Source organism: Zerene cesonia, chromosome 15 (assembly GCF_012273895.1).
Source record: "Zerene cesonia ecotype Mississippi chromosome 15, Zerene_cesonia_1.1, whole genome shotgun sequence".
Classification (NCBI taxonomy): domain Eukaryota; kingdom Metazoa; phylum Arthropoda; class Insecta; order Lepidoptera; family Pieridae; genus Zerene; species Zerene cesonia.
The window spans coordinates 4,832,583-4,857,507 of NC_052116.1; the positions used below are offsets into that span (position 1 = coordinate 4,832,583).

The window sequence follows — 24,925 nt, forward strand, 5'->3', positions numbered from 1 at the left end:
ATTTTAAATATAGACATTTTAATATGATGTTAGATATTGTTTCAAATAGTGTAATTTATTATTTGCAAGAATATGAAACATATGTATTTTATTCTCGATAAAAACCTTTTTCCTTAGCATTCAAAGACGGAACCTTAAATGTATAGGATATGGATAAAAAAAAGATAAAAATAACATGTAATAACATTTCATTTTCCATAAATAACCATAAGATATATATAGAATGAGCAATATAATACACTATTTACAATTTCGTTTAGTTAATATCAGCTAGCTGTTGTCGACATTGCATTTTTCCTTATAATAGACTGGACATCGATATGCCAATGCTTTGATAAATCATCGAGTGAATGTAATAGTGATTTCAGCTTGTCGTTTTTATTTTTGAGATCACTTATATGGATAAGACTTAAATGTAATGAAACTTTGTTAAGATGCTGCAGTCTTTGTAATAAAGAGTCTCTCAGTTCTTCTATCTGCGTTTGCCGCCAATATTTAAGGTTGCGTCCGATAATTGTAACTATATGCTCCTTGATGTCCTTCAGACATGCTCTTTTTGCGGTAACGGCCTGAAATTAATATTTATTCATAAGACATGAGATAATAAGATCCTATTAAACAAATTAATATTTAGTTATAACCTTCACAAAAACTACAAATACATTATCTATCAAACAATAGAGGGATTTTAACTAAACTATCTACAGATAAAAAAGTAAACGTTGAAGTTTAAATGAAACATTGGACTCAATCTACGCAAATATGTAATCCATGATAAAGATAATAAATGATTATTATGCTAATCAATACATTTGCTTCATGCCTTATCAAATACGACATACATTATATCTTTAATGATATTCTTATTTGATTAGGCCTGATATCGATTTATTAGGTCATTATCGTGTAACAAAATATTTAAAAACTTGATATAAGCGAGGAACGGCAGTTTTATGAGAAAGTTTGTTTTGCCATACGTATGAAAGTAAGCATTGTCTTATGTCGAGAGCGTATTTAATTTTAGATACGCATCGAATTACTTTCAATGATCTCAGTAGATTTTAGTTTACTTTGTGGAAATCATCATATTTAGTACTAGCTTTTGCCCGCGGTTTCGCACGCGTTAAATTCAACGTAGTTTATAAGATGTTATTATCCGATTGAATCTTCCTTTTGAATCACTCTATCTCCTAGAAAAACTCAATCAAAATCCGTTGCGTAGTTTTAAATATTTAAGTATACATAAGGACAGACAGAGAAAGCGTCTTCGTTTTATACTATAGAGCGATATGGATGAACATGTTGTTTCCCTTACAAAGCAAAATATATACGCAATTTTTTTCGTAAAGTACTTATGCACGTGATTCGCATGATAAACGATAAGAAATAGCGTGAAGAAATATTAGTCAAATTGAGAATTTAAATAATACTTTTTGAATATTAATTAAACAATTACAGTCGTCCTGCAGTTTCTTAAAAAACAATGAATTAATGAAAGTTTATTCATTTTATGTGAAACAAAATTGCTTTTTTACAAAAGTGATTGCATGATATAAATTTATTAACATTTATAAAACGAAATGAATAAAATACAGTATTTGGTTAATCGACGCAAGAATGTCTATATTTTATAGGTAGTAAAAAGTGATACTATTTACACGAGGAAAGCATGATTTCTTATATAATTTACCGTATTGTTAGTTCTTCATAATAATTTTTCTTAAATCAAAGATGCTGTATATCCGCTAAGTACTCCTGAGAGATTACGCTAAGAGATCTGTCAAACATATTGTTTTTTATATTAGATTGGAAAGTTACGTGTTCATCACACTAATCACACTATCATATTATTATATAGTTTGTTTGTATGTTTGTTCAACACTCTGAACGGAATTTGACGAAATTTTGTATACAGACAGGGTACGAGCAGATGTAATTTTTATTAGATGTAATTTACTTAAAATTATGCATTTTTTATTAATTAACGGGCATTATGAATCGTCTTTTAGACCGAGACGTACGACAGTATGAACTTGAATGACATCGTATACAATGAAAGAGTGCGCGCTCACTGCCCTCCATCTCATAAATGGTTTGAGGTGTAAACATTTTTAAAATAAAAGTTGGAGAGAGCATTTGGAGTAAATACAAATAGTATAAATTTTACAGAGAACGAGATATTTGAAAAAAAAAAAACAATTTTTTATCTTGGACCTTATCTGTAAGTTAACTATAAGTCGCGTCTACACTATGATATGGGTTTTGAGGCAAATTTACGGTTGTTTAAATATTAAATTACCTTTAATTCCGAGGTAAAAAAATTAACATGAACGGAATATGTACTGTGCAGTCATTAAAGGCCTTTCAATACCTATCTGCGGAATAACTTCTAATGAACGAAATTTTTGTGTACACCATCATTACGTCGTTGTAAAGAAGATGGGAAAAAAAAGAGAATTTAATCCAGAATGAGTTAAAAAATTAACCTACTTTAGTCAACATAACAACAACAAAGGTAAAGTTTAATTTTTAGTTTTATAGCATTGAAATGCTTTTATAAATAAGAAATTTTGAAAGAATAGAAAAAATTTGATCACGAGGTGGGATTCGAACCCGCGTTTTTTGCCAAACCGTAGCAACGAATGTACCATAGAAACGAATTTCTTCTACTCTTTCGGTTTTATGTGCCTGAAGGGTACCCCACGCCATCTATTGAGATGATTAAGAACCATCACAACCAATACGAAACATTATTTCAATGATTACAATATTGTATCGATGGAACGCGGCCTTTGTTAAAAGTAAAGTTGTCATTGAAAATATGCAATACCTACTGTATGTAAGTCTCTTTTAGTCGCTTTCTCAGTGCTCTACTCTAATAATTGGATACAGTCGGCATTTTTTTGCAGACAACTCCACGACGAACAATGTTTACAATGACGTCTAATGACCTTCGCAAGATACTTGATTTGACCTAGTTTTGGGTCACGAGTTATTCGCGAAAAAATTATTTTCTTTTTTATCCTTATTTACTGAGAGACTCAGCTTAAATAAGTAAAGATTCCTTTATAGTTGTGAACCCGCTATAATCCTAGTCACAATAAAATTCACACGTAAACTAAAATAAAATATGTTCATGTTCGGTTGGTTGCCTGGAAGCGATCACTTGTGAGTGATAATGCCGCTTTCTGTGCTGTACATTTAAGCATATTTAATCATACCTATTTCTTTTATGTTGGCAGCACAATAAAGTGTAATAACTGATGTACCATAACACATTAAAACTCTCTAAAAGGCCTCTGCGTGTTGGACCTCCAACATATATAGGTATATATCCCCACGTAAGCCTTCTAAACCGAATATTAAACAGAGAAACATAACAATTAAGTAATTAAAAATCAAATCTCACCACGGTCCGCTGGCACATGGCGAGGCGCACCCGAAAGTGCGCGGGCGCGCCCATGCAGCGCAGCGCGAGCGCGACCAGCCCGCTCGCCGACACGCGCCGCTCCGGCGGGTACGCGCGGCTGTCCGCCTCCGCGTTACTGTCGACGACTCGCTTTTATATGCAACTATACTCTTATATGATATTATATTACTTTTTTTTTTTTTATGTCATAGCGGGCAGCTGAGCTGGTGGTTCGCCTGATGGTAAGCGATCACCACCGTCCATAAACATTCGCAAAGGTAGTACCTCCGTGAATGCGCTGCCCGCTTTTATGGAGTAAGGGAAAGGAAAGGATTAACGACTGGAAAGAAGGAATGGACTAGGACGGGTGAGGAAAAGGAAACGGGCCTCCGGCTCCCCCACTCACCGTACGAAACACAGTGGCATGCCACTATTTCACGCCGGTTTTCTGTGGGGGTGTGGTACTTCCCCGGTGCGAGCTGGCCCAATTCGTGCCGAAGCGTGCTCGACTCCCACAATAAAATTACTACTGTAGTCTTATGAATACAGCTGTTTATAAACTTGAAAGCTATTCTATAGTGGGTATGTTGAGAAAATATGGATTTCTAGACAGATTATGTACAGTATATTATATATTATTTGTAGTTGGATTAAAATAAACATAAAAAATATTTAAATGCACTGCACCATGATATTAGAGAGCAGGAATTATTCCGCCTTACTTGATTCGTGTCTAAGTAACGGGCAAATTACGTATCTGTGTAGATTATTATATTATATATATAACTCATACATAAAGTTAGTGTAAAAGCTTTATTACTATAAAAATACAAAAACAGCAACTATCCATTAATCCTTACAAACTATCGCATTTATAATAATAATAGGAAGTATGATTGAATAGGACGCAGGATGTGACAATATATAAGGAGGATACTTTTCTAAGGGGATAATTGACATAGTTACAGTGAACTTTAACTCTATTTTGTTTAACATATACAATGTCAATCATTATCGTTACCAGCTATATGCATGTTACCACTGGAGACAGGCGCTTCTCTTGGTGGTTCGGGCCATAATTCACAATAAAGGCCAAGTACAACTTGTCAGATGTCGCAATTGGTCAAAGTTTTATACAATATAATGACATTAGCTCACCCATTAGGCGGGAACACGAGTATAGTAGGATACGCAGCGGGCGTGTAGTGCCACGGCAGATCGTGGCGGAGCGCATCGATGCGCGCGGCCTGCGCCTTCACGCCGCACGCGTTCAGCAGCCGCGTGGCCTCGGCCAGCGATCGCGTCGTGTGCGCGCTGCAACCCCCACCGCACACTGCCACTAGTGTTAGCTGAAATTAAGGGCTGTTTTAATCGAATGGAAGTGAGGATTTATTATTAGATGTAACCCGCGGTTTCGCTCGCGTAGTCTAAGGAAATTTCCCTGGTATATATATATATATATATATAGTACTGTGTTGTCTACGGTGATGAACGATATGCTCGAAATTCATTTTTTACTTTTTTTATACTCAATTATATATACTTACGACCTTTGGTAATACTACCTACCACGCAGCTTTTTAGCTTGCATCTTGTATTCAGAGAGGTGACGTAATTCTTTTTATAACACCTCAGCATCGTTTCGCTATTTGCACGAATGTGTAAATGCATTACATACATATTATATCGTTTACAACTGCTTTATAAATAATCGTTATTGCGTGTATGTCTGAGTGCATTATCTCTGCATCAGAAGATGCCGCTAAATGCATCGCCATACTAAAAAATAATTGGACACGTAATACGTACGTTCGTATTCGACAGATAATACGTATTTAGAATATATGAACGGCGCTGTACATATGATGTATATTTTTCGGGGTAATTTGTATATTATAAATGTATAACGAACTGCGCAATTGACCTGCTTATATTGAGAAGAGTTTTTGATAGTACTTCTTTTGGACTTTTACAATGTTCAACAATGAATTAATACTATTTATTGTTAAGAATAGCTAAAAAAAGTACGTATTTCACAAATTAGATATACTATGACGATTTGAAAAAAAAAAGATAAATTGTTTCGAAAAAACGCGTCCATGTCGTCAACACTTTAAAACAAAGATACGTATGAAAATTGATAGACCAAATGCAGACAATTCGCGTTTTGCGACGTTGCCAGACCCTATTGCTGAAAAATATGATGTTTTCTCATTTTACAAATTGAAACGCGTATTATTAACAACGAATATACATTTCAAGATTATTCTGTGCCCATCCCATCCTGTATTCTCTAAACTAGGCTTGTAGCCATTTATCATGTTTGTATTAGTAATCAGTTAAACGACCCGTAGTATCTTCACTTTTTACCAAATTCAAGGAATCGATTGCACAATTTTTTCTAAGAATACCCACAACTACGTGTTCTATCTGTCCGACTGAACTTCGTCATATCAATAATCAACATCACTTCGACTCATATTAGTAACCAAAGGTTTTCTACCAATACTAATAAGATAAAAAAAACATATGAACGCGTCGTGAAATTAACGATATCTACAAGATCAAGACCATTGCCGCTTATTTCGTTGACATAGGAACCGAAACTATGCGTTTTTTTCCTTCACTACATAGTATAATAGAAAGTCGCTTTCACTGCCTGTCCATATGTATGCTTAAATCTTTAAAACTACGCAACGAATTTCGATGCGGATTTTTAATAGATTGCGTGATCGAAGAGGAGAGTTTATATGAATAACTAGCTGCACCCGGCAAACGCTGTTCTGCCTTACTCTTATCGTTTAGTGGTATGAAAAATAGATGTTAGCCGATTCTCAGACCTACCCAATATGCTTACCAAATTTCAGAGGAATCGGTCAAGCCGTTTCGGAGGAGTATAGAGACTAACATTGTGACACGAGAATTTTATATATAAGACAAGTTAACATCTATTAAGATACTCCGAATTGAAAGCGTGCGAAGTCGCGGGCAAAAGCTAGTATATTATAAAAATACAACATCTACAAACCACTCCCGGTGTTCTGACGGTCCTTCTAAACGTGCGCGTCGTCAGATCAACAATATTAACATCATTGCCGCTCATATCGTCGCCATAGGAACCGAAATAGTGCGTGTGCTCTGCGTCCACTACGTGCGTGCGTAGAGTGCGCTTGAGGCTTTTCTGCGTGAAATTGTATATGAAGTCGCGTACAGATTTTGCTGTGTAGTCTTCTGATAGGACGTATTGGCTCTCGTGCTGAAACAGTTTATATATTTGTAATTTTTTTCTTTCATCTTCATCTGTTAATCTTCCTCATTTATATTTTAATGTGTATTGTATTGCAAATGCACCACATGAATTATAGCGAGAGTAAAACAAAAAAAAGTTTTTAAGCATTTAAGTTGATAGTACTCCAAACTAAAATATGATTTTAGGCTTAGTTTCATGCACATAATTATATATTATATTGCTTAAAGTACCAAAATTGCTCATCATTTTTATATTGAAATATTTTCTTCATTATGTCATTTTATTGACTACAATTTCATCCTTACTTTACTATCCAAAATAATAACGGCAGTCATGTCCTTCTTGCTCTTAATATCAATTCCTAGGGCTTCCGCGAAATGATAGTTGCGTATACTGTCCACAGCTATCATATTCATGGTGTAATTGGTTGTACACCCCAATCCGTGAATATGAGAGATATTCCCATTAACCCTCGACGGAATTACAGGTGGGTATAACTTAGTTGCGAATTGCAAAATATTGCACTGATGTTCTACATTTTCTTGTATTAAGTTCTCCGAGGACAACGGGTCGTCTTCCTGAGGCAGCATTGACATTTGAATTCTAGAAGCAAATTAAAAATCAATGATGTTACTTGATATATGAGTTTGGGAGATTTAAATGTCATATATTCTCTGTTTTTCTGACATAACATTAAAATTATTTAAATTTCAGTTAAAGTGACAGATAATATATTAACATATATGTACGTTATATATTGCAAATTTTAAATTTGCAATATCAGTGACTATATCAGTAAGTTTTGAACAAATGAATACTTATTAATATTTTTTATTATTATTTTATTAAGTGAAATGTGAAGTATCTTAACTCAATGTTTCCGAACAAACGCTAACAAGAAATAATTAATATCATATGAATTTACAGTATACTAATTGTTTTTAAATATTTGTAGGTTAGCCTTACTTACTCCTCCTGTTGAGGTTCTGCATCTACATCTTGGAACATCTGCTCCTCGAACGACAAGCATTTCTCATAAGTCTCATAATAACTTTTTTCTGCTGGTAAAGATCGTAAACTACATTCTTGCAAGATATCCGAGTTTGTCCACACATTGAAATTTTCCTTTGCAGATTCTATCATTTTAGACACGGCTAACCCTTGTTTTAACATAAAATTAAATGCATTTTGTTTTTGATTCTTCTCTGTAAAATTATTCCATGGATATTTATTATTATTAGAAACAACATCCCTTTTGTGCTTCAAATTAATTTTCTTGATAGGTTTTTTGAATTTATACTCCTTGCAAAATTTGAGAAATTTCTTCTGTTGATAAAGCAATCGTTGAATCTGTTGTAGCTTTATGAGTTCTGTGGTCCATTGATTGGTCTGGTTGTTTTGGCAGTTGTAATATTCCATTGCAACTTCACGCATCTAAAATGTATTTATGCAATATGCATATAAGAAACCTTCTTATAATTTGAAGGTTATTCTCAAACGCCGAAAATGCTCAGTACGAAAATCGTGTTGTGGTCATAGTAAAAGAGCCATAACGCGAAATTCGTGTGTTCAGAGCGCGTCGTGGTTTCTTCATTGCCGCAACGCGTTGTGAGCTATTTTTTTTTTTGCTTAATGAGCGTTTTCGGTATTTGAGCGTAAATAATAATACACAATACGAGAACAAAAGTATAACATTAAAATTTTATTTAAAATTGTTGATGTTGTGTCATTAAACAGGGTGTTATACTTTATCAAATTTAATAGATGAAAGTTTAATTCAATGTGTTAATTCTCATAAAACATTATTATTACAAGCTTAACTCTCAGAAAAAAATCATTGATTACATTGTTTAGAGCCATGTGTTCCAATTAACTTATCGTAAAGTGATTGCAATGTTGGTTAACATAATTTAAAATTAAATCATAACACTGAAGTAATAGCATAGTCACAACAGAACATTTAACTGCTGATTAACTCATAATTATATTATTAATATCGTTATTTTAAAAATTATTTGTATTTGTTTTTTTTATATTTTCCCTAGCTGCATCCTCGGTTTCACCCGCTTAAGTCCGTATCCCGAAGGAATATCAGAATAAAAAGTTGCCTATGTGTTATTTTAGTTGTCCAGCTATCTACATACCAAATTTCATTGCAAGCGGTTCAGTTGTTTTTGCGTGAAAAGTAACAAACACACACACACATCCTTACAAACTTTCGCATTTATAATACTAGTAGGACTAGTAGGATAATTGAATAATGTATATATTCATCTTCTATTATTTTACCTGAAATTTTGAGTACTTAAGTATATATACAATTGCAGTACAGTTTGAATATTGATTAGAATTATTGATTTTTTTTTAATTTTTCCTGTAATTGTGGCATCTACAAATAAATAGATAAAAATGAAATACTCACCAATGCGTAGGATGGCAATTGTTCATACAATGGATTCATTGGAGTGAACAGTAACAACATAGGATTGCCATCGGCATATCTTTCAAAATTGTATGACTTTTTCCACATGGGAATAATTCTAGCTACAGGTTGAGCGAAATTCTCAAGAATCCATTGAACTAGAGCTGTTTCGTTCCATGACCGTTGCCCTGTTTCTGGATAGTACTCCTAAGGAATTGAAATATTCATATTATATTTCTTTAATATAGATTTTGATTTTTACATGGAAAATATCAAAAGGCATAGAGCCTTTCACCAATAAAATGATTATAAAACTTCTTTAAAAGTTACGTACTGTCCGATTTGTGAAAAACTTTGGGTATTTTACATATTAAATGTATGTGAATATTTGACGTAATAAATTCTGTAGCTATTAAAAGTTGGCATTACTGGTTTAGACATATAATAAAATTGAAGTTATTTGCTAATAAAACAATTTCTGTACCTTTCTCGTAAAATATGCAATGTATAAATGATTTTACAATGATTTTATCCGCCACAAATGGAACTTACATATAAATAGGTTTCAAAAATATTGCCTGCCTTGCCTTGCAGGCAGGTACATAACAATCAACAGTAACCATTAAGATACAAAAGCATATTTCTCTATAAGTATATGTATATTTTGCCCACCTTTGTATCCTTCCACAGCATAAATCTGGCATTTGGTATATTTTCAATGCCTAAATCTGTGGCTAGATCAGCTGAAGTGACAACTGCAAAACACACTTCACCTATAGTGTCAAATTCACGTGTCTTTAATGCTGTGTTGTACCATACATTGTAATATTTTGATGTATCTGTAAGTGGTGTGTATCCTACCGCTACAGCCTGAAAAAAAAATCGATACTTTATATACCTATCCCGTTCAACCTATATTCACAGTAGTTTAATTCACATGAATGTGGTTGTTTTTTTAAATTCTATAGCACAACTTGAGTTTTGTAACAGATCTTATCCCTATGATTATATTGCAGTAGTCTTTCCACATCAATTTATAAATGCCATCTCATTAATATAAAATGTGGTATTGAAGTATGAGTAAATAATAATTTAATTCAAATAATCATCCAAAGGTGTTCATTAATTACAAGAGATATTAAATGGGGGAAGGGGGTCTAATTGAATCTCTGGAGAGGGAGGTCTCCGCAAATATAACGTGATTATATTTTTCGTCAAAATTAGGAAAAGTTACAAGCAAATAGATTTTAATTAAGTAAAATATGTTTCTACTAAGATCTGATTAAATTCACAAAATTTAACAGTGGAGCTTGTCTATAAATCGTAAATCCTACTAATATTATAAATGCGAAAGTTTGTAAGGATGTGTGTTTGTTGCTCTTTCACGCAAAAACTACTGAACCGATTTCAATAAAATTTGGTATGTAGATAGTTGAAAAACTAGAATAACATATAGGCAACGTTTTATCCCGATATTCCTACGGGATACGGACTTACGCGGGTGAAGCCGCGGGACGCAGCTAGTACTCTCTAAGCTGATCTAAACTGATCATAAATAAATATACTTGGCATTTTTGTTGTTTCAAAAAAAAATATTCATTCAGATAGTACCTTCTGGTACAGAACCCTTAAACTTGAGGAATTGAAAGAAATAGTATTACAGACTAAATTACAGTCAATAATTATATAAAGAATCATACTCACGTCACACATAGAGAGCAAGTTGACTAGATCCTCAGTTGTAGAAACCCTCTCTAATGGTTTCATTATAAGCTCTAGGAAGTTTACCATGCTCTCTGCATTTCTTGGCCCTGGAAAAATAAAAGAGATCATGTAACATTTCACATAATTTATTTTACAAAACACTAAATCGCTTTCAAATTATCACAGCTAGACCAAATTAAAAAGCATATGATTTAAACAATGGGTACCAGCTTTCAAATAAAAACAGAATCATATATATTGGTTCACTCAGTTCATCCAATAGTTATGATGTCACAAACACAAAAAAATATATACAGTAAATTTGATAACCTCCTCCTTTTATGGAAGTTGGTGGAAAATATAATTATAACTTTTTGAGATTGAGAGGTTATTTTAAAAACCACGGCTATTTTTGTAACCATACAATAGAAATATTGCACTGTAAAATGCTAATAAACTACGACTTGTATGATTACAATTTCAATGCACGGTCAAAATTAATGTGAAATTTTAAGAATCATTTTAAACAATTTCAGTGTTCATAATAAAAATCAATTTCCTCTTAATAATCATTGAACATCAGAGCAAGTAGATAAATACTATTCTGTTCCACAGATCTTTGAATGTCAGAATTTATTGATATGCTTGAAAGATAATGTTAACACAACACACAACTACTAACAGATGTATTAAGTGCAAATATTACAAATGTGAGAGTTTAGAAGACTGTAAAGATGTATGTCACTAATTTAGGCATACTCCATTGATTGGATCTGTATGAAATTTAGTATGTAGATCAGTCCTGATTAACTTAGGACATAGACTTGCTTTTGGCAGGTAACATGCCAGTGAAGCCACCGGCTCTAGCTAGTAACTATTATTTTACCTTTGTATAATATTCCCCTTGATGACACAGTAAACACCATAAGTATGGGCCATGATGGTATTTTGTTGTGCTGCAATCTACATTCGCTGCCTGGATTCCAACAGTTTATTGCACTAAAGTGTACCTAAAACAATTGTATTAATGTTTCATACATTCAGTTTTTTTAATAACAATAATTATAAGAATTTTATCCAAATAGGAAAGTGTTGGGAGATATTTAACTTTAAAGCAATTTAGTTATTTCAACAATTATATAAATAAAAATCAAGTATTTTTATAAGAGTAAAAGAAATAATTTTTACAAATAACATTCAACTTGCATAATTTAGCTTTAACAAACTAAATACATATATAGATAAAAAAAGGTATTTCAGTAAAACTGTATAGAATGCAATATATTAATATATTTTCTAGAATAATCAACACCAAACAATTTCTTGAATAGTAATATAGAAAAAATTCAGAATGAATTACTAATCATTAGATAATGGACTTATAAAATAAATACCTACTTTACTAACAGTTTTAATAAAAAGCAAGAAGAGTAGATATATTGAGGCTTTTGTCTTACCCTGCCACTCAAAACACTAGCAACTGTTTCAAATTCTCCTCTCACATACTGAGACTCTGCATCCCATGGTGCATAGAACATAACAAATGACACATCTTCTTTGTTTATCTCTGCTAATGCACTACTTAATTGGCCTTTATACCAATCTGTCACCAAATTTGTATTAAAAAATCTCACAGCTTGAGGAACTTTTGATATTTTTGATGGTCTGAAATTAATAGACATATAGAGTATTGAGGTATATGTGATGATAGAGGATAGAGCGTTGAGTAAGATCCACATCTTACTCAATGTAATATCGAAATCAAAGGTAATGTCGGAAATTTGTTAATACTGAAGATAATAAAAAAAATATATATATATGTCCACAGTAATAGAATCTAATAGTATTCACAGTTATGAATAAACAGTTTAAATTCAACATTTACAAGAATTCTTTATTTTTTTTTTATTCAATTGGAACTTACGTATTATGCAGTGCCCCATATGTAGTAAGAGCTAAAGCAATACAAAACACCGCCTCCTTTATAAACATATTAAGAGTTAATTCTTTGTTATTGTTTTGTTTCGCCAATTGGGATGTGTCAGAGGATTCTGGATCATCGCTAGAAACACTTGGTTCTCTTTTTAATGACGTGACCCGAACAATATCGCCTGTATCTACCGTTGGAAACATTACACGTCATTCATATAGATAATTATTAAAATGCGACCATATAGTGAATTACATGGCAAAAGCAATATTTTTTATAAATTATAATACTGCTCCGTTCTTCGTTAACCATAATATTCAAGGTCTAGTCTTTTATCATCTTAGAGATAATATGATAAAAATACAACACTTGTTTGTGTCTGCACTGACATATGACAAACGTCAAAGTTTTGACAAGCATGATCAATCATCATCATTGCGTAGTATCTAGTTCCTAATCTGTGATCATGATGTGAAATAACGCAGCTTATAAAAATTTACACTATCCAATAATTATAACAAATGAAATAACGAAGATAAGTAGCTTAGGTAGGTAAATAAGTAGGTATTTCTAAGGAAAGACCCCAAAGATAAGAAGAAGGCAGAACTACACTATCAATGCAAATATTCAGCATCATAAACGCAGTTCAAGCATAATATATCTATATTTTTGTTGATAAAGCACCCCGGCTTTTTCGTGATTTTGTTAATGTGACTTCTTAGTTACAAAATAAATAACACAATCAAGCAAGGTAAGAGATTAAATAGTGCGTTTATGCATGGTATTGATTTTATCAGTTCTTCATCTGTGACACAATCTCTGTGTTGCTAGAATTCGTGGTACATATTGATAATCTGTGCTGGAAACTTGTCTTGAAATCGAATTGTCTTGTTTTTGACGAGGAAGTTGTGTCATAATTTGCGTTTCAAGTTGATGTTCAATAAATAAGGTATTTAAGTATTTAAAACAATAGGATTGTTTAAGTGTTCTAGACCTATGTACATTAAAGAATATCATATATGTGCAAATTTGCTTAAACAGCTTAGACTACATATTAGGAAAAACAAGGTTTTGTTTAAGTTCTGTTAAACAATTATGGAATCTCCACAACAGATAGATTCTGATTCTATAGAATATTGGAAGAAACAAGCGAAATATTATGAACAAAAGTAAGTTAATATTTAAAAGTGCATTAAAATTTATAAAAAAACATGTAAGTTTTTTAAAAACTTATTCTGTTATTGATTATCTATCTATGTGAACAGAGTCATTGACATTCAACAAGAATTGGATGAGTACACGGAGAACTCTGCCCAGCTTGAAAAAGAGTTGGAAGCTTCATTAGTCCAAGTAGAAAAACAGAATAGAGATCTGGAACACCAAAACCAAAGGCTTAAAAATGAAATAGAAATGCTTAGGGTGAGTATAAGTTTGTACACAGTTCTGATCATTATTCTCATTAATTTAAAATTATATGTAGTTTTATGAGCTCTCTTCTAGGTTCCTTTGGTAGAAATACTTGCACTGGAAAAACTGTTGCGGTTTTCTTGTTACCTATATATACTTATTTAGATTATAGAATTCAACCAAATTGTCACCCAGTATACTATCACATGGTCAGGGATGACACCTCTGGACTGAAAATGTTATGTATCATGTCTACACTTCCTGTTCATGAAGCAACATTGAAAAATAATTATAATATTTAAATATATGCAAATGTTTTTAAGCACAGTAGTGACTTATATTTATTAATAATATTAATAAAATTACTACTTTTTACTTGTAATTATTTTACTTATATATAATACAAAATATAATTTTAATTAAAATATTACTGGGAATGTATAACATCTATGAATTGTACATGATCTGAAGCTATTTTGGTTGCATATGAAATATTTTTGTACAAATTATTTAATACATACATATCCTATAATAAAATATATAAAAAGAGTTAATGAAATGAAAAGAAAGCATTGTTAAATCAGAATAATCATCAAAATTCATTTAGATCATTTTTAAGGAGCATCCTAATTGTTTAGTCTTTGTATGTATAGATTTCCTTGTCGTTTACAATTTATTTGACACATTTTTTAGGCCACTCTTGAAATTATTTGCTAGACATTTTAAAGGGTATGGGATTAGGACAGGATTAAGGAGTGGGAAGGGTAAGGAAAACGAAACGGGTCTGCGGCTCCCAAATGTTTTTTTTTTTATGTCATAGCGGGCAGCTGAGCCGGTGGTTCGCCTGATGGTAAGCGATCACCACCGCCCTTAAATATTCGCAAAGGTAATACCTCTGTGAATGCGCTGCCCGCTTTTATGGGGTAAGGGAAAAGGAAAGGATTAACGACTGGAAAGAAGGAATAGACTAGGATGGGTGAGGAAAAGGAAACAGGCCTCCGTAAATGTAAATTTTTATATATGAAATGATAAGTAATTGTATTAAATGTATCTTACATATACCTATTTTAATTTCACATTGCACAAAGGAGTAATAAAATTATAAATTAAACATGTATATTTTTTTTTTTGTATTCTTTTATGAAAATTTTGACTCTTGAACCTAAAATTTTCACAAGGTGTTTTCTACATTGATGGGAGTAGTTTTTATATAGACAATGTGCAAATAAATTGAAAAATTTGTTTGAATTATGTTGACTCATAATTTTGATTGAAGTCATGGACTTGCTCACTGAGCCCTCAATGTTAAATAATGATGATGGTACAATTTAATTTTCTCCTTACAGAATAAGTTAGAAAGAAGTCAACATGAGACAAATGCTTTAGAAAATGAATTACAAACACTTAAAAAGGAAAAAGAGAAACAGGCAATATATGTTAGGGAATTAGAACAAAAAAACGATGATCTAGAAAGAGGTCAAAGGTATAAAATTTACAAATATCTTATTATTATATAGTACAGAATAATAATGTAAACTATTAATCATTGTTATCTATATGTAGAGTTATAACAGAATCAGTGGCCAGTATTGAAGCGCTATTAAATCAAGCATATGAGCGAAATGCAGTGCTGGAAAATGAGGTGGATGAAGTTGAAAATCTCAGGATAAAATTACAACGAGCTAATGATGAAGCAAGAGGTGGATTATCAGTTATTTTTTACTTTTTATTTTATGACATAATAATTTTTTAAATAGAGAAATTGAAGAATTCAATGATTTGTAAATTGTATAAAAGTTTTTAAACTCTCATTCCATTTGTTACAAATAATTAGTATTTATGTTCGGATGAATTTTTTGGAGTAGGTATGTTAGATCATCAACAAAACATTTTTACCTGCTGGTTTTTATCAAGGTTGTAATATTATTTGCACTTTATTTCCATTATATTATATATTACAAATGCCAAAATCATCACACTTTTTGTGTATTAAATGTTGTTTGATTGTATTGGCATTGATAGATTAAAAGTAATAATGCTATAATACAAGATAATATTTTTTTTTATCCCTATCAATAAATACTCTCAATTCTTGTACTATAAAAAAGAGCTGGGATTTTCTTGTAGGTTCAACAATATTGGTTGTCGTTCAAAAATTATATTTTTGAGTTCATTTTTCCCTATGTGCAATTGTTTTGAAATTTTTTTTATGTATTTGCTCTATATCTGTTTATAGATCTCAAGCATGAATTGAAGGTAATAGAAAAGATTCCAACAGTAAAGAAAGAAGATGGTGGTACAAATGAAAATGTCTGCAATGGCCATTCAAATACCTCTCGAACTCAAGTTGAAATTGAAACACAGACATCAGTAGCATCTCCACATCGTCGTAAGTACATTTTAGACCCAAATTATTTTTTATATAATCGCAGGTGTTGAGTTAATTTATTACATTAATTATTTTCAAATATTTGTCACAATATACCAATTTAAGCTACAAGTATTGGGACAATGCTTCAGTTTACTAATTAATTAAAGTTACAACTCAGTTACTTAGTCCCCTTTGATTCTGAATTTAACAAACGGTTTCCAATTTAATACACTTAATAACATACATTTGGCCATGTTATATTAAATGTATCTTTCACTTTTACTCGTGCGTCATTAGAGCGAAAAATTGGGCATTAAATAAAGTGAAATTTGTGACAACATAATCGCTATCACTCACCCAAGTGTATGTTTATTTAGCTAATTATTGCATTACCTAAACAATACACATACTGTAGGACTGTTTAATTATGTATCAGGAGAAATAAACGGAAATGCGATGACTCCGTCTTCCCGAGTGTCTGCTATAAATATAGTGGGAGATCTACTGCGGAAAGTGGGGGTGAGTAGTTTTAATTTTAATGCTGTAATATTGTTATTCTGCACTATTATGATATTAGGTATATGGGTGTACCATACACATGTAAATTTGCAATTGGTGTTATAGGTACTAGGTAAATAGCTGGGTATAGTAATCTTATTAAGAGTGTTCTCGGTAAAAAGGTTGAGTTATCATATTCAGGATTTTTTAAAGTGTTTTTACTCCATAATGTCAGAATCTTAAAAAAACGCGATTTGTTACTTATCATGTCTTTTCGAAATTGATAATACTTGTTAAAACAAAACTCAATTTTAAATTCATACATTTTGGGTATTTGCAAAAGGGCCTAGCCCTAAAATAAGCAGTAGGAGGAAAGATACAGAAAGAGTTTTCGTATAGAATATAAAGCTATTTATAACGAAAACCCAAAAATTTATTAAGAGTACATTATGAAATTAAAAAACTATGTATTGTATATGTAACTATATGCGAATATACACAATGCGAATGCACACAGAAACATTGGCAGCTAGTCTATGCCAACAGACTAATTTGGCCTTTGAACGCCCTTGTTTTTTTTATTATGGTGAAAAGACGTGTGCGGTTTTTTAAGAGCCTCAAAATATTGAAAACATAGGTATTAAGATTCTGCCCTGTCAATTATTTTTTTAAGAAGTATAAAGTTTATAGTTTAATGTACCATTATGATTTATGACGTTGATTTAGTTATAATTCTTGTTGTTGTTTCCATTATATGACTTTTATTTATTATATGTATTTGGTTATTTTATTTACTGTGTTGTTAGATTATTTAAATTGGATATTATTTATCTATATTAATGAGTACAAAGTAAGTTAGTTGAGTGTGTTTATTTTGTTGTTATTTTCTGATGGTTGAGTATATATATATATATATATATATATATATATATATATATATAATTATTTATCATTGTAGTTATTATTAATTATTATAAATAAGGCTTTCACAAAGAACATGAAATAAGCAAAGAATTTAAAGGAACATATTCTTTATTCACGATTCGTGCATATTATTTATATATTATTTATATATTCGAACATATTATTTATATGTGACCCACATGTTGATTTGTTGTGAGCTTGTTTCTATAGTAACTAAACTATGAAAATTATACTGCATTGGAAAATCAATATAAGTATCTACTGTAGTGAACTTTCATGGCCACTGATTTTGATTCGTGTATCTAGCTGAAATTTACATTTTTGAATAATTCAATTCAGTTTAAGTTGCAATGTTATGCTTTACACAATTATGTTACGATAAAAATATTGGTCTTATATCGTAGCATATAATATTATTGAAAAATGTGTATGTATATTTTATGAAATGTGTATTATTATGTTTTTAATATATTTCTATTTATTATACTTATAATATGCAAATAAAACAAATACAATAGCAATGATATTGTGTGTGTTTATTTATGTATTATGCGTTATAAATATTTAAGCTACTATAATTTATTTTTACTAATACTGTTACACCATCACAGTTATTGTATATTTTCGAAGCTTTTAGTTGTGAGCTACTTTTTAATTTGCATGGTTGTGTATATTGTAGTGCATGGTATTTATTGCTTGCAGCTTGAGAGATTTCTTTGCCGCGAATGTGGTAAGGTGAAATGTTCTTGCGTGACCGAAATCGCGCAGTGCGATTCACCTCACGATAGCGACAGTAAAGTACAAACGGAACCCAAAGAAACCGATTTACCAGATGAACCTATTGAATTCAGAAAACCAACAGAATTCACGCGTCAGTACACAAGACCAGAAACAATAAGTACACCGGCGTCTAATATAAAACAGAGACAATCGGAACAACCGTTTCAAAGGTTTCAGAATGACAGCGGCAAACTGAGGCGATCTTTCCTAGTCAGGTCTAGGGAGGGCCTCGAGAATTTTCTTAATTTACGGAAAGGACAAGATCAGAGCAAAGGGAAACAAAATTTGCGTCAAGAACAGTTTTGATATTATATACCGTTTTTTGAGTTTAGAGAAATTGTGTATACGGTTGTAATACACGGTTGTATTATATTTTTATATTAAGTGTGCTGTGCTGCCATGCTATTTTTATAGAAATTATTTCCGCATAATACAATATAATATATAGATTAAGTATTTTATAAATACGTACACTGCGTACGACTGATGGAATTGTATTTTATACTGACAAAGATTTATTTACAAACTAGCTAGAGTTAATGTATTAATTACCAAAATAAACGAAATGTATCTAAAATTTAGACTAACTTAAGGTTCAAATTAATAAGGTGAAAATTGTTATAAATTCTGTAATAACTCATAATTATAAAATAGACTGTTAGTATCGTGAAGCTCGGGTGTTACGTGAAGCATATTATTTTTGTTTTGTTGATGTTTGCACTCGCTGGTGAAGGCTTCGTATAACTGCACATGACTTCCATATCACCTACTAATATTAACATCATTCATATTTTGTAATTTTCTTCATTGTAGGCTTTGGAATCAAAGTTAGCATCGTGTCGCGGTTCAGTTAGACCTAAAGAACATTCGCCAAACTCTGCTACGGATGTGAATAAGGACTACAGGTGTGTACTCAAGAACTAAGACTTGCCGAATACAATAACACGTCAACTTTGCGACAAATAAACAGCGTCAGCTTTTTATAGTATGATACTATATAGATCGAATATTACAAAAATAGCTTTTGTTTACTCTATCTAATATTATACTGTGATCGGAATCACATTTCCTAATATACTTATATCTGTGATGATAAAAATAAATAAGTTAAATTTACGTAAAAACAGATTTCGGCCTACCCACCGTTGACACGCAACACCACACGGGTATAGCTTTGCTTCATGCATCGTGTTATATCTGTACACAAAACATATAATTTACAAACGAGTTTCAATCAAGGCAAGTCAGGAATTACTAACCCAACAATAAAAACGCATAATGGATTCCACCAGAAACAATTTTCGATATTTATCATAATAATTACATTTATAATATTATTTGTATATGATATACTATATTTTCTATTGGGAGTTTTATGTAAATAATATAGCACTTTATGAAATTGTTAGCACTGGAAAATTTTATAATCCATATGAGTTGCAGTATGTAAAACTTATGGCTATTTTATTTTCATACAATTTAATAACATTTAGGTTGTTAGAAGTGTGGTTATAGAACTATATTACCGTGCTACTAGGCGACGTTAACGAAATCCCTTGATAAAAATAAATCCACCTAAATGTATTTGCTCAGTAATACTGAACGGGGTGTATTATAAAAATAAGGCGTGCTTCTGGAATTACATATTCAACATTTTTGTGTGACTAACATAAGTGTGTTTTATCGTCTGGGAAAGTTTTGTTTTTAGCTTCAAAATTCATTGACTACTTCATTAACATTCTATCAATGTATTATTTACATTCCTTTTGTATAAAAGATGTTTAAATTGAACGTTTTTAATCCTGCATGCAATAATATATAATATAGTAAAATTATAATTAGCGACTATTTGTACCTTTAAATTTAAATCTTGCCTTAATTTCTAACAGTGTTGCATAAAATATAGAAATGTAAAAAAAATAAACATTTTTACCCATGTGAAATAGAATAGAATTAAAAAAATATGTAAGCAATATATCTCATATAGAAGTCTATTTTTTCTCAATCGTTTTAAGCATACTTAATCAAAAACTGAAGAGAATTGAGTTTGATTAATTACATATTATTCGACATAATATGGCTTTTTGAAATAATCAGATTTATCAATTTGTAAAAATTGTACAATGTAATTAGTGATCAGATAATAATAGATGTTTATATCTTGTACGAACGATCATTTTTAAATTATAATATATGTTTTGTATTAAGCATACCTGCAAAAACCCGGAATAATTTTTGTACTATTGTAGATTTAGTAATACACATAACTTTTTAATATAGATTAATTAAGATACATTGTGATCATTTTAACTCTAGAATTCTCTCCGTCAAACGTCGAAAATTGTTTGAATGGTTAATAGTTAGTCTGTTTGTTTTGTACTAAAATATTCAGTCTGAATTTGTTGCGAATGCATTATATAGTGAATTACTAGCATTTATGTTTACGTGTGGTGACAACACAATTTATATTTTTGTGCGGAAATAATATCATCTAAATAAAAGATAAGTCAAAGAAAATGTTTTTTATTTACAATCATTTACATATTACTTTATATCTACTATTGTAAAACTAATATTATCATTAATACACAAAATCTGACTGTATTCATTTGGTATTGCTAGAATAAGAAACAGTTCAGTCAATTTGGACTGTAGGGGGTGCCAAAGAAATGAATATACATATTTACAAGCGTAAAATTGCGTATACGGTTGTGTATACTCCTTCGGTTGCAGTCGGAAAAAATTATAAGTATTGATGAAGGAATAGAGACAACAAATATTTATCATGTTATACTAAACCTCAGTAGGTACACAAGATTGAAAGTCTTAACTATTGAGATTAATTAATTGATTCTTATATTATTTGCTTTCCCGTAAATACACTGGAAACAATATGTCTCCAATCCATACTCTTTGGCATTGAGATAGGCGGCTTAAAAGTTTTCATTAGCTCCTTCAAAGGTTTATTGAATAGCCTCATGTTGAGTATTAAATGATACCTTACATAGCCATTTTGCTCTTCAATAAAAATGTTTCCTAAAAGAAAAAAGATTTAAAAAATTAAAGATCTTAATTTACTAGATGTTATTTAATATAATATGATGGGATATGTTTATAATTTACTAGTTTTCAAAGGAAACGAAAGTCCCGGGGAATTCCATATTTACGTATTTCATATTCCATAGTTCACGTTCCCGTGAAATTTCCAGAACAAAAATCTATGCGATTTGTACCAAGATGACTGAGGCGAGATGTTCCTAAGGCGTCTAATTACATAAGGAAAAAGAAAAGAAAATTATGATCATAGCTTGTCACTGGCGGCACAATTGCTTGACGTTCAGACTCGTCAGTTGAATTACGAAAATTGCACTTTTATTTCCACAAATTATCGTCTTCAATACAGTTTCTTTTATTAAATTATAAAAGTCACTAGTTACCTGCTAACTTTGGCGATCGTGTTATCCATAGCGTAATTACATACAAAGGCAAAGTTTGCATCAGATGTATTAGTTTTGCTAACAAGTACTGCACAAATAATGAAAAGACCCGAAACTGCAAATGAAATGTATAAGAAAATAAATAAACGACGATGAAACACATTTATTTTTGTATAACAAATCGTCAACATAAATATATCATCAGTAAAAATTGTCTAGAGGTCATAGGAAGTAATAAAGTTCAGGTTAATATATATAATAGGTATTTTTTTTAAGAATAGAAAAGCCAAGTTGCCACGCTGCAAAATAACACGAGTTTGAATGCCGCCTTAGGGAAAAAAAATTCCATAATTTTAAAACATGTCATTTATAATACTTGCATATAATTAATTAATATTAATATTAAATTGAGTTTATTTTTAATATTTCATAAATAACTTACCATAGTAAAAACAATATAATACATTAGCGTTGTCGGCAGCAGAAGCAATAATATAGTAAATGCAACAGTTCCCACAAACAATTCTTGATTTGTATATTCACAGGAGTCAATGGTACCTCTCAGTGGGTTGTATTTCCTACCCACAAATAATCTTAACAAAGCTATTAAACCAGATATTTGTATGTTGAATAATCTGAAACATTATTTTTAATTGCATAAATTTTCCTAATGAGATTAGATTTTCAACCAACTTCAAATAAAGGAAGTTATCAATTTTTTCTCACTCTCACTCAGAACTTTCAAATGGGTGAACAGATTTTGATGATATTTTTTTATTTGAAAGTTGTTGCCTTCTGTGAGATATTTAAATTTGGTCCAGTCTGACAATTTGAAGGCAGTTTTATTAAAAATAATTATTTTATGATAATTTTATATATTATTACCTAGCAGCATACACATAAATGCAATATGAGTGGAAGGTAGTGATGCACAACATATCAGAAATGATGGCAGCTTGGAAGGTAAGTCCAAAATAGCCCAAATATTGATAGATATGCAGTATGAAGTCTAATCTCTCGCCTGAAACATCTAACCAAAAACTGTGATTATTGTCTTTTCATGGTTGAAATTTCTGAGGCAGAAATAATAAAAATAAATCAATAATTACCTAGGAATAGCCACCATAACTCCACATGATAAGAGAAGTATTTACCCAACATTTTGTTGAATGCATTATTTAATTTTAACCCTGCAGGTGCTCCCATAAGCCATTTAAGGAGTGAATACATAGAGTTTACCAATTTCTGTTGGAACAAAATGTAAAGTATGTGAAAATGAATACAATAAATTAAATATTTACATTTTGAATGTGGAGTACACATGTATTTTAATATGAAATTTAAGTGTATACTAATTTGTTCTTGGGAAAAAAAATGTCTGTGCAAAAGAAAAGTTAACAAAATAAAAATTCTGCTTTTTCTGTTATCCCAAAGCAGTGGCAAAAGAATTGTACATTAATAAAAATTTATATACTAAAACAGTTTTAGTACAGTACAAACCTCCAAAATCCCTAGTAATAATACTCCAATTTCATTTCTATCAAACAACAGTATTTCTAAGACAAAATAGCCTAAAATTATATCAACAATGAGCGCTAGAATCCAATTTCCTTGTTTTATGGATATCTGGAAAATTGAAGTTGATTGAAATAAAAGTTGAATAATAAATAACCATATCATCATTTTGTATTTCTCATGTACTAACTTTTTCTCCTCTTTGGATACTATGCTTTAGCCATAACAATAAGTTCAATTGATTGTAGCAATGTTGGATGAACATGGAAGAAGAGAGTATAGACGGAGTGTATAGATATGGATTATACTTGGATGTTGTTTGTGGCACATTAGAATCTTTTTTTAAATGTTCTCTCAACGTCAATAATTCATCACAGGAAATATTCAGTGTCTCTGAATTGAGCAATTTATTTATATCATAGATTACTGTTATAACTTTGCAATCTACCACCTTTTTATGGTCTATTATTAATTCGCTTATTTTTGGTTTATCACAACGATTAATTAGAATCATGTTTTTAGGTTCATTGTCTACATAATTTAGAATGGGTTCACTGCTGCAATAACCAATGACAGTATCGTCGCTTATTTTAAATTTGCTTTCAATATCTGCCCGTATATTTGAATACTCAGTTATGTATATAAGCGTATTTTCTTGCGTTTTATTTAGATATCCTCTGAAGAAGACTTCATCCTTAATAGGTGAAAATGGCAAGAAGACTTTGGTGAGTGCCATTTTATTTTTCACTCTATATTAGATATGTATCTTCGAAAATGTAACATGTGATGTTTATATTCTACATTGTTGCATCACATCTATTAGAACTATTCGTGAAACTGCAAAAATTACAATTCACATGTAAAAACGCATATTGCAGTTTGCAGTGGAAACTAACACCCGTATTATTGTACTCAGTCCTCTTCGGTACTGACAATGAAAATGACAATTGACATCAGACATACTGTCACTTCTTTCATATGACAGTTAAGACATATATACTGTAACAATGGGTAAGAAGATATTGTAAAGAAATAAAAAAAAAAACATTTTTTTTAATGTTTTAAATAATTATTTGTATTAAGTATTTGCGCACTCACAAGCTACTTTAGATTTTATGGTAACATATATTTAATGTATATGTACGTACGTACGTTCATTCATTTATTCATATATTAATTTAACTTATATAGGATCACTATAATAAATATCAACATCATCATGCTCGTTTTTTAAGTAAATTTTCCTGTATGTTATTCGGGCTTGGTCATATCATTAGA

At 31.0% G+C, this 24,925-nt stretch overlaps 3 protein-coding genes across 6 annotated transcripts; 1 reads left to right on the forward strand and 2 right to left on the reverse strand.

The window, feature by feature from the left end:
* Positions 1–171: 171 nt before the first annotated feature.
* Positions 172–13,109, reverse strand: LOC119832272 (thioredoxin domain-containing protein 11). Its single transcript, XM_038355932.1, has 12 exons — positions 12,710–13,109; positions 12,243–12,450; positions 11,672–11,795; positions 10,786–10,892; positions 9,754–9,951; positions 9,082–9,288; positions 7,630–8,093; positions 6,965–7,262; positions 6,438–6,665; positions 4,568–4,758; positions 3,410–3,545; positions 172–569 (listed from the first exon to the last, which is right to left on the reverse strand). The coding sequence occupies exons 1-12, from the start codon at positions 12,916–12,918 to the stop codon at positions 267–269; spliced, it is 2,673 nt and encodes an 890-aa protein (XP_038211860.1). The 5' UTR covers positions 12,919–13,109; the 3' UTR covers positions 172–266.
* A 464-nt stretch (positions 13,110–13,573) lies between these two features.
* On the forward strand, positions 13,574–20,606 carry LOC119832183 (nuclear distribution protein nudE-like 1). 4 transcript variants are annotated; one of them, XM_038355803.1, is made up of 7 exons: positions 13,574–13,884; positions 13,981–14,134; positions 15,469–15,605; positions 15,686–15,822; positions 16,359–16,511; positions 16,933–17,012; positions 18,618–19,489. In XM_038355803.1, the coding sequence occupies exons 1-7, from the start codon at positions 13,811–13,813 to the stop codon at positions 18,999–19,001; spliced, it is 1,119 nt and encodes a 372-aa protein (XP_038211731.1). In that variant the 5' UTR covers positions 13,574–13,810; the 3' UTR covers positions 19,002–19,489. The 4 variants fall into 4 exon arrangements, with proteins under 4 accessions (XP_038211731.1, XP_038211730.1, XP_038211732.1 ...); XM_038355802.1 differs by having other exon boundaries at positions 13,575–13,884; positions 16,930–17,012; positions 18,618–19,486; XM_038355804.1 differs by lacking the exon at positions 18,618–19,489 and adding an exon at positions 19,509–20,606 and having other exon boundaries at positions 13,578–13,884; positions 16,930–17,012.
* Positions 20,607–21,204: 598 nt separating this feature from the next.
* On the reverse strand, positions 21,205–24,568 carry LOC119832182 (phosphatidylinositol N-acetylglucosaminyltransferase subunit Q). The gene is made up of 7 exons (XM_038355801.1): positions 23,838–24,568; positions 23,633–23,758; positions 23,242–23,377; positions 23,018–23,162; positions 22,575–22,767; positions 22,133–22,247; positions 21,205–21,731 (listed from the first exon to the last, which is right to left on the reverse strand). Exons 1-7 carry the CDS (start codon positions 24,381–24,383, stop codon positions 21,550–21,552), a joined length of 1,443 nt encoding a protein of 480 aa, XP_038211729.1. The 5' UTR covers positions 24,384–24,568; the 3' UTR covers positions 21,205–21,549.
* Positions 24,569–24,925: the final 357 nt, after the last annotated feature.

What these genes read in the sequence shown, in the direction of transcription:
- LOC119832182 (XM_038355801.1), bottom strand. Translation starts at nt 24,383, where the DNA reads ATGGCACTCACCAAAGTCTTCTTGCCATTTTCACCTATTAAGGATGAA. An exon ending in TATTACTAGGGATTTTGGAG is followed by an intron (nt 23,378 to 23,632) that starts GTTTGTACTGTA and finishes TTGTTCCAACAG; the next exon opens with AAATTGGTAAACTCTATGTA. An exon ending in GTTATGGTGGCTATTCCTAG is followed by an intron (nt 23,163 to 23,241) that starts GTAATTATTGAT and finishes GTTTTTGGTTAG; the next exon opens with ATGTTTCAGGCGAGAGATTA.
- LOC119832183 (XM_038355802.1), top strand. Translation starts at nt 13,811, where the DNA reads ATGGAATCTCCACAACAGATAGATTCTGATTCTATAGAATATTGGAAG. An exon ending in GCGAAATATTATGAACAAAA is followed by an intron (nt 13,885 to 13,980) that starts GTAAGTTAATAT and finishes CTATGTGAACAG; the next exon opens with AGTCATTGACATTCAACAAG. An exon ending in ATGAAATAGAAATGCTTAGG is followed by an intron (nt 14,135 to 15,468) that starts GTGAGTATAAGT and finishes TTCTCCTTACAG; the next exon opens with AATAAGTTAGAAAGAAGTCA.
- LOC119832272 (XM_038355932.1), bottom strand. Translation starts at nt 12,918, where the DNA reads ATGTTTCCAACGGTAGATACAGGCGATATTGTTCGGGTCACGTCATTA. An exon ending in GCAGAACCTCAACAGGAGGA is followed by an intron (nt 7,263 to 7,629) that starts GTAAGTAAGGCT and finishes ATTTGCTTCTAG; the next exon opens with AATTCAAATGTCAATGCTGC. An exon ending in TTATTATTTTGGATAGTAAA is followed by an intron (nt 6,666 to 6,964) that starts GTAAGGATGAAA and finishes AAACTGTTTCAG; the next exon opens with CACGAGAGCCAATACGTCCT.